Below are 14,546 nucleotides of genomic sequence, written 5' to 3' on the forward strand. Positions count from 1 at the left end.
GAGAGAGGGGCGGATTTACTAACCGGTGAAAATTCGCCAGCGTCCACTTCGCACCCAGCACAATACGTCGCCAGGAGAAAATTTGCTCAGACTGCGCTAATTCATTAAAATGCGGAGTTTCGTTGTGGGCGCCGAACGATGCGACTTTTCAATAGTGTTACTTCAGCAATGCGAGCATTTGCTACTGAAGATGCGCTAGCGTTCATTTCTGACTAGCAAAACCTCGCTAGGGATCTTGTGCCCAGGTCAATTTGCATAGGGTGGGAAATTTAAAGTTGTATGGACGTCTGTATGTTAAATGTTGGTGCATATACTTACAAATTACACTTTTTAAAACACATGTCCAGGGAACCTTTATAAAGACAATAGATTTATGCCCTACACATGTGCCCACTGTAAAGTTAATGTTCCATATTTTAGAAAATGTATGGAGAAAACCAGTTACCAAAAATGCTATCAAATTGACATTAGCGTTAGCCACTTCGCCCTTTAGTAAATCTGCCCCAGAGAGAGACAGAGAGCAAAACAATACATAAATGAAGTAAGTTTGATTTAAAAGATTTGTAAATAGTGTTTAGCTTAAAGGGGACCCGTCACCCAAAAAAATTATTCAAAATCCTATTTTATCACATTAGTCAAGCAAAATTAACTTTAATTACACTATATAAATTATTTGAATCTTGTTTCCTTCAGTCTGGGAATTCAAAATTATAGCAAGCAGGCAGGAGCCATTTTGTGGACACTGTTATTAAGACAAGCCTTGTATCATCTCAGAATCTTGTTTGTGCACCAGAATGGGGGATCCGCTATCCATTTCCATGCACTGGCTACACAATTAAATGATAAAGAGAACAGGGGAATGCGGGGAGAACAGTGACATCTAGGAAGTGCTGAATGGAAAGTGAAAGTAATTGTCTGCCCCGCCTCTATGCCCATGGCATAGAGGAGGGGCAGACAATATTTGATTGACAGCTGGGATTTTTAAATGAGCTTACAACGGCCATGAATGCTTTAATAAAAAATAGAAATTGGATTGCATGTTTAATTTGAAAAGGACTTTTATTATACAGATTTTTGTGTCTGGGTGACAGGTCCACTTTAATATACTACCCATACCGGTACAGTATGTTGGCAATTGGAATTGAAATGATACTGCATTTGGGGCAGAATGCAGCTACTGCACAAGGTGCACACTCCACACCTTTCAATGCAGTAGAAGTAATTGTGCATCTGTGTTTTCAAGTATGTTTTGTGTTGTATACAAAGCCTTCAGTCCTGCCAAATGAATGTCTATTATTAGCGGATAAAGAGGGCATCTGTTTTCCTTGGATTGCTCAGAATAGAATACTTTTCATCATAAGATAATATTGTCTCTGGGTGAAGGCCTCAAATGATGATCATTCTGATTTAAATGTTGATCAAAACTGTATTATAATCTGGAAACATTGTTTTTAACAACAGGTAGCACAACTGTAAATATTATTAATATTGTTATTTTATCATTAATGGTTAAATGCAGATGATCCTGAATAAACCAGGAATCTCCCAATGCCAAAAACTAGAAAAATTTGAGGGTTTTTTTTTGTACTATAAAATCCAAAGAAGTCCTGTAGAAGTCAATGGCAAAAGTCCTATTTTAAATTTGAAGATATCATGATCAGCACTGAGTTTCGGGCAAAAGTCCAAAAAATATAGGGGCTTCGAGTGATTTCATGAATAATTCAGGCGTTTCGGGCATATACCCGAGAAATTTGGGTTTTTCTTCCCCTAACCGATTTTAGAGTTTTTTCAATGATAAATAATAGGGATGCACCGAATCCACTATTTTGGAATCGACTGAACCCCCGAATCCATCACGAAGGATTCGGCCGAATACCGAACCGAATCCTAATTTGCATATGCAAATTAGGTGTGGGAAGGAGAAAATATTTTTTACTTCCTTGTTTTGTGACAAAAAGTAATGCGATTTCCCTCTCCGCCTCTAATTTGCATATGCAAATTAGGATTCAGATTCGGCCGGACAGAAGAATTCGGCCGAATCCGAATACTGTTGAAAAAGGCAGAATCCTGGCCGAATCCTGAACCGAATCCTGGATTCAGTGCATCCCTAATAAATAAGTTCAAATAGAGGATTCTAGTTTGGTCAGACTTTTTTTTACTTAAAAAGTCAGAAAAAACGGATTTTGATAAATAACCCTCTAAATTTTTCTAGTGTAACTAACTTAAACAGAAATGTGTAAAGAAAAAGAACATTGCTTAGAATCAAATATCTAATATAATGTAAAGTTATGGGATCCGTTATCTGGAAACCTGTTATCTAGAAAGCTCCAAATTATGGGAAATCCATCTCCAATAGACTCCATTTTATGCATATAATCCAAATGTTTGAGAACAACTTTCTTTTTTCCTGTAATAATAAAATAGCACCTTGCACTTGATCCAAACTAAGATCTAATTAATCCCAATTGGAAGCAAAACCAGTTTATTGGGTTTATTTAATATTTACAGGATTTTCTAGTAGACTTAAGGTGTGACATGTTCAATAAATGTTATTTTAAAAAGTATTTATTTTTGATTGATATGAACATTTTTAAACGAGCAAGGTATTTTTTAATAGATATACAGGAGATAATCACATGGGGCTAGAATTATTTATACTTTAATAAACACAAAGGTTCCATTAGTAAATCCAGCATTTACAGGTTTTATTGGTTTAATCCTTCTTATTTTGCGCCTGCTATTTTCTATTATTTTTTGTTTTCATTTGGAAACACCCACAATGACCTCATGCCATACTTTGTACTGATATTTGCGCAGAACATTCTTTTTTAGAAAAGAAGTAAATAAGTCATTCTTGGTACCATGTATTAAACATTACTGTTATGACAAATTCCTTTTCACTTTGTAATTCTTCACCGCACTAGGCAGCGCCTGCTTTAGCTCAGAGCTCCATACGAAGCTTAATTGATAGAGTTAATAAACGATGCACGAGATATACACAGCTGCACAGTTGACATTTATCCTCCTTTTTTTTTTTTACTGATTCCCAGATGTGAGTGTCTCTCGGGCCTCTGCACTTTCCCTGTATGTGATGCTGGATCAATCCCCCGCATAGTCTCTCGAGGAGATGGCACACCTGGAAAGTGCTGTGACGTCTTTGAATGTGTTAATGGTAAGTGAGTTTTGTTTTTTTCCTTGGCGTCATCCTAGCAAATGTATTAGCAATGCTATCAAGAATGTCTAAATAATAGGCCGGGAACTCTACGTGTCAGCAGAAAACATTAAACAAGAGGCTGGGCCATTAAATTAGAGGTTATAGGGAGGACATCTTTGCTTTTTGTTTTTCACCTTTCAAAGGCATGAGCACTCCGTTGTTATTTTAATTAATAGTTTAGATAAAAAGATAATACTTTGCATTTGGCTATTAAATAAAATAGAACACATAAACAACACTGAAGCTGCATTCAATGGGTTTTAATGAGATATGGGTGTTGGGCTGTTCATTTATTTAGCTACATTATTTATTGCAGACCTTTTAACTAAACAAATCACATATTTATCACATATTTCTGTCTAACGCCATCGTTAGCCTGCAAAGCTGCAGATTCAAAAGATAAAAGTTATTATAAAGACTGGATTTAAATGTGTTCAGAATCCATTCACAGTACTGTATATCAGAGCTGATTTCTTTATATTCTTAATAACCAAGAATAGAATTTATTGCACTTAGTTTATATTTAAATTTGTCACCTCACCCCTTTCAAACACCTATTGAAGAGACCTGCAGCTAATGAGCAATTTATACACATTCATAGTGAATGAATGCACAGAAGGCACTGCCGTCTAACGCTTTGTTTGTAAATATGAGCAATATGGAAATATCATACTATATTAGACAAGTGAAATGCATTAGGCGCCATAGGGGGAATGTTTGACTTTTATAATATGGAATAAACAAAGCATGCTTTGGGACTATTTTACAAAAGCGAGTTGAATATCTCTTTTGCGGACATCAGTAAACTCAGAACCACAGAAGAGAATATCTCTCACAGTTGCTAAACCCCCTAATTATTCTCTCAGCTGCAGTGCAGCCCTTTCCATATAGGAACAAAAAGATCCAAAGAGAACTGTTTGACCTATACTGATGTCTGATGTGCTGATAATGGTTCTATAGGATTGGTGCAGTAGACTTGCAGTTGCTTGGCTTACTAAAAAGAAGGCAACACTGTATGGGGCAGATTTACGAAAGGGCAAAGTGACTAACGCTGGCAAAGATTCACCAGCGTTACTGTTTTCAGGGACTTCGCCAATTTTCTAATGGGCGCAGGCGTCACTTCGCTAGAGAGGGAGATAGACGCTAGCGGTGAAAGCTACAAATTACATATAGGCCCTCTCCCATAGGGGCAAATTCACTAAGCGCCGAAGCGCCGACCGCTAGCGTTACTTCGCTAGCGTTTGGCATTTTCGTTACTGCGCAAATTCACTAACGAACGTTGGCGTAGTTTCGCTAGTGTTACTTCGCACCCTTACGCCTGGTGAAGTTTAGCTAGCGACGTAACTACGCAAATTCACTAACGCGCGCAGTGTACTGAACGCTACCTTTTACGCTAGACTTCCTTCGCCACCTCAGACCAGGCGAAGCGCAATAGAGTAGATAGGGATTGCTTAAAAAAAAGTCCAAATTTTTTCTAAGTCCCAAAAAACGCTGGCGTGTTTTCTACATTATGGGTGATAGGCTGAAAAAGATCGAAATTTTTTTTTACCTAGATAGTGGGCACATGTGTAGGGCAAAATAAAATTTTTATTTGATGTTTTGAAGGTTTTCTAGGCATTTGTAGTGCTGATACGTATTCCTCCATTGAAATTTGAATTTGGCGCCGTATGCAAATTAGCCTTCGCTAGCGTAACTTCGCTTTACTTAGCAAATCAACGCTAGCGCAACTTTGCAACCTTACGCTACCCCTGAGCGCAACTTCGGATTTTAGTGAATTTGCGAAGCGCTGGCGAAACTACGCCTGGCGAAGTGCGACGAAGTTACGCCTGGCGCAACTACGAATCTTAGTGAATTTGCCCCCTAGACTCCATATTATCCAAATAATCCAAATTTTTAAAAATGATTTCCCTTTTCTCTGTAATAATAAATAATAAAACAGTACCTTGTACCAAACTAAGGTATAATTAATCCTTATTGGAAGCAAAACCAGTCTATTGGGTTTATTTAATGTTTACATTATTTTCTAGTAGACTTAAGGTTTGAAGATCCAAATTACAGAAAGATCCGTTATCCAGAAGACCCCAGGTCTCAAGCATTCTGGATAACAGGTCCAATACTTGCATGAGATTAAGGAGGAGAAAAGCCTGGTTATATAATTCTGGCAAGCAAAGCGATACATTTTGTATTATAAACCGAAGTAATAATCACATTGCTATGAAATTATCATTGATTACAACTGCTAAGCATTTTTAGAATGTTGATTGTAATTATGGGCTAAATTTCTAAGCAATTAGTTGTGCCAGTAACAAATCTAAAATCTTATTTTCTTATAAATGAGTTATGTATTCTTACAAAGATGAGAAGTGCAATTTAAAAGTGAAATATCTTGGCATCCTGCAGTTTTCTAAGAACCCCCCGTTTTGCCTCAAATGACTCAAATCTTTGTTTCCAAGAAAGCTATGGTGGCACTTTTTTTTTGTAACTTAATTTTTTATTAAGATTTTTACAGTTTTTTAACAGAAAGAAAAAAAAAAGGTGATTACATGGTATGCATGTAGATTCAGTGGGTAAGACAAGTCCAATGCAATTGAAGTAATAGAAGGCACCATTCACATGTTTTACATAATTGACAGCCAGGTTTATCAAACCAGATATACAAAAAAAAAACAAAAAAACAATTTAACTGTATTTCCTGGGTATTATAAACTATCTATCAATCAATGCTCAGTGCAAATATGCGGGTTCTGTATAGCTTTGTTCTGGGAATAGTTAAACACTATAAACAGATACGCTTAAAATCTGCAGTAGTAGTAAAGGTATCCCACCTAGACCAGATTTTTTGGAATCGGGGGAGAGTATCTCTAATTCTCGCCGTCATGCATTCCATCTCCCTCATATCTGCTATCCTATGAATTACATCCTTTAATGATGGGGGCTGTACTTTTTTCCAATGATGGGTAATTGCTAATCTGCATGCTGTTAGAATATAATTGAGCAACCTTTGTTCAGCTTTAGTAAAGTATTCTAAGGGTTTTCCAACTAACTTGATAAGGGGATCTAATATGATTTCTGAATATAATACCCAAAAGATTTTCTACAGATTTCCAAAATGGAGTTATTATAGGACAGTACCACATTATATGTGGTAGAGTACCAACCATCCCTCAAGCTCTCCAGCATTGTGGGGTGGCTGTGGGAAACCAACCATGCAGTTTGCTTGGGGTGTGATACCAAAAGAACATCGTTTTATGCAGGCTTTCCTGCTGTCGTACACATGAAACGTTTCTTCTGCCATTCTCCCATATATCCTCCCAGTTTTCCATCGATATTTCTTGAGCCATACACTCCTCCCATTTCAGCATATATCTGTGCTTAGGAAAGGGATCTATTGGTAAATCTGATAATAATTTATAAATTATGGAGATCAGTAGTGATGAGCGAATTTGCGCCGTTTCGCTTCGCCGAAAAATTCGCGAATTTCGCGCGAAATTCGCGAAATGGCGAAAAATTAGCGAAACGGCGCCGGCGTCTCGTTTTTGACGCCGGCGCCCGTTTTTCCGACGCTGGCGCCCGTTTTTGACGCCGGCGTCCGTTTTTCGAAAAAAAAATTTTGACGCCGGCGAATTTTTTCCGCGAATTTTCGCGGGAGTTTCGCGAATTTATTCGCTGGCGGCGAATCGCGCAAATTCGCCGCGAATTCGCGCCTGGCGAATTCGCGCCTGGCGAATAAATTCGCCCATCACTACAGATCAGAGCCCTTTGAGGGAGTCCAATTTTACACAGCCGTTCAAATCCCGTGAGGGGGGTCTGCTGCCCTTGGCTAGGTAAAATTGTTTGACAGAAGTGCAGGAGTTGCATGTATTCAAGGAACTGCGTTGGGGATACGTGGTATTTAGTCTGTAGTTCAGCAAATGTGAAAAATCGATTTGTAAGGGTATTAATAAAGTCATGGACCGTAAAAAAATGTTTGGGGCCCCAACATAATTTAAAAGCTTCTAACATTCCCGGAGGGAATAAGGGATTACCAAGTACTGGAGTCAAAAGTGGATGAGTGCTAATCAAATTATATTTTTTCTTGCACTGACGCCAGATATGTAATGTAAATATTATGAGATTTAAGGCTCCAGGAGGCAATTTGACGTTTGGTCCTGTAGGCCATATAAATGAGGCTAGATGTATGGGGGATAACCAAAATGTCTCTATATATGCCCATTTCGAAGTTGGCGTATAGGTCGACCACCCTATAATTTGCCGGAGATGGACAGCAATATAGTAACTTTCAATGTTTGGAGTTGCTAACCCACACTGTCTCTTACTAGCCAACATAACCGTTCTGGGAACCCGGTGCCTGGATTTTCCCCATATAAATTTAAAAAACATGGTCTGCAAATCCTTGAGGGTTATGGTGGCACTTTTTGAAATGTAATTTTCAAATTTCGAAGCCGCTTTTTGACAGAGAAAGGTTGGCGGATGAGCACATTGTAAGTAAACGCCTCCAACTGCAAGATCACTTGAGGACAGCGAGTGTTGGCTGGCACAACGATAGGGCACTCTGACCTGTTTTATTTTTTAGTCTGGGCAACAGCATCTATATCTGGAAATGAAGCCTTTCAAAGAGATACTTAGTTTTATGGTCTTTTTACCCATCTTGCTGCATTGCCTGTGATTGTGTTTGCATGAGTTGATTTGCAGGGATAGAGCTAAATAACATTAAATTCCAAACATTTGGTGGGGTTTTGTATTTTTATGATCTGTGCTGGTTTGGAAACAATTGCATTTATCTGCACAAAGCCTCATCTAATGTGTAGCAGTGCAGCCACTTTATTGCTTCTGGATTATCACTGCATGTTAATCTTGGCTGCTGCCGTTTTGATCTTACTTTTATTGCTTCATTTCCATTTTTGTCCTAATCAGCTTCTTATTTTGTGCCTCTACATCTTGCCATTTCATTGGTGGATTTTATAGCTCTCTAAAATAGTTGTAACACTAGTATCGAATCAGTCAGAAAAAAGGCTTTATGCAGGTTATGATTTCCATGGCCTCACATTATGTTTTATTGCACCAATACTAGCACAGAGATCAGCAGGGCATTGGTTTATTAAGAGTTTACAAAAAGTAAACAATTGCAGGTCTGTTAGAGACTGAAGTAAATGAGAGCTTACAAGAAAGAAGAAAGAGGAGACTTGAGATATCAATATTAAAGACCCTATCATTTCTTGTTTTGGCACTAGCCAGGCCCAGGAGGGAAGAAACAGTGTTCAGATACAACCAGCTATATCTTTGGGCACATATACAGAGCACCCATCTGGCTAAGACATTGTAATTCCCATAACCATAACTGATTAATCGGGACAGTCTATGAAACTTCTTAATGAACCCTACCCCTCCCCGATCATTGCATGGTACTTCTGCACCACTATAGGGGTAAGCTGGCCATCTCCATTTGATCTGCAAGCAACAGTATGACCAATGCAAGTTTTCACCTTCAGTGACATATCAAGGGGTGTCTTTTGAATGAACCTTTCTTCCTACGAGTAATGATGTCACTAATGATGTTTCATTGTGTGCCTCTCTCATATTCTGCCATCTTAATTGTTCATCACACACTTCTTGAGCACTTCATGATGGAACTGCTTGCAGATAGGCTATTGTTTCTCCAACTCTATGTAACTGAAGAAGTTGCAGTGTGACTTTGATTTTTACAATGGGATGCTTTTCTCACCCATCAGGGGAGCTGTTTTCTTGTTACATTCCCATTGTTCTGTTAAAAGGCTACTGGGGGGAAGGGGACTGAGTGATATCACTTCAACTTGCAGTGCAGCAGTAAAGAGTGACCGAAGTTTATCAGAGCACACGTCACATGACTGACGGCACCTGGGAAACTAACAATATGTCAGATTTCAAAGTTAAATATTAAAAAATATGTTTGCTCTTTTGAAAAACTGATTTCAATGCAGAATTCTGCTGGAGGAGTGCTACTAACGGATGCGTTAGTATAGCAAAGGTTAACAAAGAAACTATTTTTAAGGAGTAGTATTATCAGGCTTAGAATCCATGCTCTGTAAATGCGGCAGGGTTTATGTTTGGAACTAATGTAACTTCTGGTAAAAGCATTACAAGTGAAATAGCTTACAGTATTTACTAAAGGGGGGGGTGCAAAAAAATTAAGCAGAAAGCTCCATTTTTTTTTGACTACTATGCACTTTGCTTTTGCTCATTACTGTCATCAAACGGGTGCCCTTATATGGTAAACAATTATTAAAAGTTTTGGACGGCCATAAAATAGAAAAAAAAATAAGTAACCATTTTCTGAACATGGGTAAGTAATTAGGCAAATCTAATTGGCTAAACCTGCCTGTTGCTTTTATCTGTTATCCCAAAGGTTATGCTATGTTTCTGTGATAAGGAGTATTACTAAGATATGCTGCATGATTCTTGACATTTAATTAGGCAGGCTTTAAAGAATAAAGAATGTAGTCTCTGTCAGTGCACATCTCAAAATAAATTCTTAAACTAGGTATATTTTTTTTTTGTTCCATTCTATAGACCAGTGCTAAACCTGTTTTCATCCTGTAGGAGACATATTTATAATAGTCACCACCCCCGCCTCACCAGTTTGAAAATGTATATTGAAAGTCAGCGAATGTTTCTGCAATTGACAGTTTACAGTGCTACAAGTGTTACACTGTAACCCCAACAGTTGGCATGCAATAACATCTACTGGAATGGAAATATATATGTGCTAATACAAAAAATCAAGTAAATCAGTGCTGCTTGTATGTCAATGGGACCACTTTTCTACCTTAAAAGCTAATAGACTCTAATTTACAGCACACAGGGCCGTACACTGTCTGTCAAGAAGCGCAGGAAGCAATTGCTCTGTATAAGAGGATTAAGGAGTTTGTTTTACATTTATGTACATTTTTTATCAGCAGTATTTGGTTTCAGATCTGTCTTTTTCTTTAACACAGATCTGATTTATTTTCTTATAGTTTTTGAGGTATTTGGTTTATTAGTGTGATTCCTCAAGCCTAGATGTTTTCCTGCTGCTAATCCATGCCGTTTGTCCCAAATATATCCTGTATACAGAAATATCCCTAGTACACAGAATAATGTCTCAGAGGTTTGGGTAAAAAGAGCTTGCACTCCAGTCAGGGCAACAGTATATTGGGAAGAATCCCCCCCATCCCAGGTGAGCAATATCCCCAGGACCTCTTGTTGCCTCAGCCAGTAGCAAGTGGATTGTTACCAAGGGCAGCAAAAAGCCAGCTCTGATAACTTTACAGGCTGAATATCTGTTATCTAAAATGAAAAATTTTCTGGTGCAGAGGGAGAAATTGCTAGGGGGACAGCGTTGGGGCCGCTGCCTCAAGTGGCAGCACCAAAGATAGTGTTGACTATGCCACTCACACACAAAAAGGAGCTTCTGGTGCAATAAACTCATTAATACTGTGCTTCTTGTAACTATGTAACTGTGCTTCTTGCATTTAGCAGAGTTGTATTCATCATAGATGGGTGGGGAGAGGTACATAGGAGGTATCACCCACTCACAACCCCCAACCCCCATACACCATCTACATTGTTAACCAAAGGGCACAAACCTTGCTAGCGTTACGTTGAAAAAATTAAATCAAGCTATATACACGCCCCAGGAACAAGCAATGATTGCTTTCAGTCTGGCACATCATTTCTATAATGTTACTCTGCCATTGTCCAGTTAGTAACTGATACTCTTGCCTTCACCAGATACTAAAGTACATCACACAGCTTATACAAACTCCATTCGATAATTGTGTTCTTGTGTTATAAAGCATAAAATACATAACAAATAAATAATGTACACCCGGTGCTGCTTGCCAGGAATGGCAGCAGGTGTTTTCTTGATGTGGGCTCCTGAGAGTGCTTGCTTCAGTGTTCAGCATTTGATCTGCGATATTCCAAGGCTATGGAAACTCCCTCTATATCTGAAAAACAGAATCACAAAGCTAAGGGTAACGCATCCTCTAACTAACCAAAAATTGCTGTATATAACTTTAATATACCATTGAATTAAAGTAAAGTTAATGACCAAAGTGCTGTCAAGGATGGTGCAAACTGTGTGCAATGCCCAGATTTACTAGAGTAGTACAGATGTGGGACCTGCAATCCAGAATGTGTGGAACCTGAGTTTTTTTGTACAAAGGATCTTTCTGTATTTTGAATCCTGTGCTATAAAATCTTGCTTTCTGCTGCAAGTATCTACTTTGTCATTGAGATCTATCTTTTCATGCACTAGTTAGTCACACCATTATATATTCTGTCCACTGATTTATTTCACATAATTCATTCTGTAAGTGGCTACTCCTTTTGTGCACAAACCCGATTTTGTTCTCATTCTTTAAAGTGGACCTGTCACCCAGACACAAAAAGCTACGTAATAAAAGTCCTTTTCAAATTAAACATTAAATCCAATTTCTATATTTTAAAGCATTCATAGCTGTTGTAAGCTCATTTAAAAACCTCAGCTGTCAATCAAATAGTGTCTGTCCCTCCTCTATGATTGTGTAACCAGGGCATGGGGATGGACATTGGGTCCCCATTCTGGTGCACAAACAAGATTCTGAGATGATACAAGGCTTGACTTAATAACAGTGTCCACAAAATGGCTCCTGCCTGCTTGCTATAATTATGAATTCCCAGACTGAATTAAACAAGATTCAAATAATTTATATAGTGTAATTAAATTTTTGCTTGACTAATGTGATAAAATAGGATTTTGAATAAATTTTTTTTGGGTGACGGGTCCCCTTTAATAGACTTACGTCTTTTGAATATTTTTTTATCTGTGTGTATGGTCACAAATACTCTGAGGGACATTCATTCTAGGAACCCCAACACTATATCCACCTTTCAGGGTCAATATGCACACTTGCACATAATTTTCATAACAAACAAGCAACTCGGTTAGGAGCAACTATGTAGAAGTGCAAGTAGCAGCATTAGACACACGCATCTTTAATGAATGCCATTTTTCCCCACAAATACTACAGACTTTTTGTACAAGCCTAACTGCATTTGCCGGTCAGAAATGATGCCTACAGTATAGTAACTGTAGCAGTGGTTTTAAGGTGGTAATTGAATTCCAGCAGCAGTAACAAATGTGTGATCTTCCCAGTACCTAAAGTTTATTTAATGGGGTTTTCTGGTGGATTATTAATACGATTTTATTAAAGATAACAAATGAAGGAAATCCAGTATTTAATTAGACACCATGGCAACCAATAACTGTGTAATGAAGGGAAAAACAAAAGAATATGAATGGCGGTTAGAACAGCTGGAGGCCTACAGGCTGACTTTGCCATTCTGTTCCTGCTATAATGAAAATACTGAAAGTTGACCAGACGCTGAGCAATAATAATGAATACCATTATCATTCTGGCCCCCATTGACCATATGCCAACTTTAACCAATTGTTTTGGATATTCTAAGTGTGGAATCTATGACGTCATGAAAAATATTCACTGCTAGTGATGGGCGAATTTATTCGCCAGGCGTGAATTCGTGGCGAATTTGCACGATTCGCCGCCAGGGAATAAATTTGCGAAACGCCCGCAAAAATTCGCAGCAAAAAATTCGCCGGCGTCAAAAACGGGCGCCGGCGTCAAAAAAAATGCGCCGCAAATTCGCCCATCACTATTCACTGCTCCTACATTGCTTAAAGTTTCACATCTAGCAGAAGTAATTAAGTACAGGTATGGCATGTGTTATCCAGAATGCTTGGGACCTGGGGTTTTCTGGATAAGAGATCTTTCTGTAATTTGAATCTCCATGCCTACTAAAATAATTATTTAAATATTAATTAAACCCAATGGGATTGCTTTGCATCCAATAAGAATCAATCATATCTTAGTTAGGTTCTAGTACAAGATACTGTTTTATTTTAATTATTTTTAAAAATTTTAATTATTCAATTAAGATGGAATTTATGGGAGATGGTCTTCCCGTAAATTTCCCAGAACTTCCAGATAATATATCTTAGACCTGTACTGTGTCTGTATTTTTGTATTCTGTATATTGTTTTAAAAGCACATTTCAGCAGACAGACATGACCTTTTTCTTGTGAGATGCCAATCTACCCTGGCTGAAACTCTGTCATTATATATCTTGTCTTGGTAATTTTCCTCTTTGTAATTGATGAAGCATGGAACCTAGTAATTATGGCTCCCTGTAATCCCCCTAATTGTGTGCAAAGCCCCTTGTTCAAGTGGGCATCAAAGGATTACATTTCAGTCCATAACATGGTTAGTGAGAAAGGGGACCTGCATTTTTTTAATTAGTCATTCTATCTTTCACTGAAAAGAGGCAAATGTTTTGTGGTTGTCGGTTTGTGATGTCAGGTCAAGAACATTTGTGGGATTAGTGGTTTGAAATACAGTCTGAAATGTTCTGTTGCACAAAAGAGAATTAATTGGAGACGTGTGTCACTTTATTAACTCACAAAGCATCTGAGAAGTCCTGCAGTGTAGACCTCATGGGCAACAAGATTGTATCGAAATCAAACAATACTCATGTTTAGTGTTTTTTCAATAAAAGTAAATTAACAAGACACAGCTTTTGTTTCACGTATGGCAGCATCACATGAAGGGGAAAGGACAAAGTACACCCAGTGGGGGAGTGGAATCATTTCATGTAATCAAATTTGTTTAAAAAATATGCCCAGTGTGAATTTTTCCTTTGTAGGTATTAAATACTGGCTTTGTAAACCAACAAAGGTATTTAGTATATTCTCCGCCAAAATAACTGTCGAATGAAGAATCTTACATTAAGAAATGTAAGAAATAAGTTTTCTTATTTTTTTTTGTCCCCCCCAAAAGGTTATTGTTTCTTATAATCTGTGGTGTCAGCACAATTGTGTTACTTCAGGGTGTGAGGCTCCTCATTCTAGTTCTGTATGCCACAGGAAATCCACTGAAGTAAGGGCAGGAAATATAAGATAAAATCCATACATTTCAGTGGGCCTTATTTAAATCTGTCAGTTCCAGTTTACAAACCCAAAAAAGATTGGCTAAAAGTGAGTGAGGACTGGCTGCTATCTGAGTCTATAGAGACAGAGGGCAGATTTACCAAAAGGTGAAGTGGGCTTTTTTTGTGAAAATTTGCCAAAATAACAATTTTCAGGGACATCGCTCAGCGTTAGAGAGGTTTTGAGCCATTTCAGCTGGCAAATGTATGCTCGGGTGAACAATTATTACTCCGCAAATTATCAAAGAGCAAACTTTCCAATCAGTTGCCCTTCTTGCCAAAGTCTGTTTCGCCAGGTTCTACCGAATTGATAAGATGAAGCTACATCCTA

At 38.1% G+C, this 14,546-nt stretch overlaps 1 protein-coding gene across 3 annotated transcripts in view; it reads left to right on the plus strand.

Annotated features, from left to right (window-relative positions):
• crim1.L (cysteine rich transmembrane BMP regulator 1 (chordin-like) L homeolog) overlaps nt 1-14,546 on the plus strand; it is a 496,227-nt gene that overhangs the window by 267,999 nt on the left and 213,682 nt on the right. For all 3 annotated transcript variants that reach the window (XM_041562044.1, XM_018261588.2, NM_001170446.1), the window contains exon 5: nt 3,051-3,172. In XM_041562044.1, the coding sequence (XP_041417978.1) occupies nt 3,051-3,172 (122 nt within the window). The remainder of the gene's footprint in view (nt 1-3,050; nt 3,173-14,546) is intronic.

This window comes from Xenopus laevis, chromosome 5L (assembly GCF_017654675.1).
Source record: "Xenopus laevis strain J_2021 chromosome 5L, Xenopus_laevis_v10.1, whole genome shotgun sequence".
NCBI lineage: Eukaryota > Metazoa > Chordata > Amphibia > Anura > Pipidae > Xenopus > Xenopus laevis.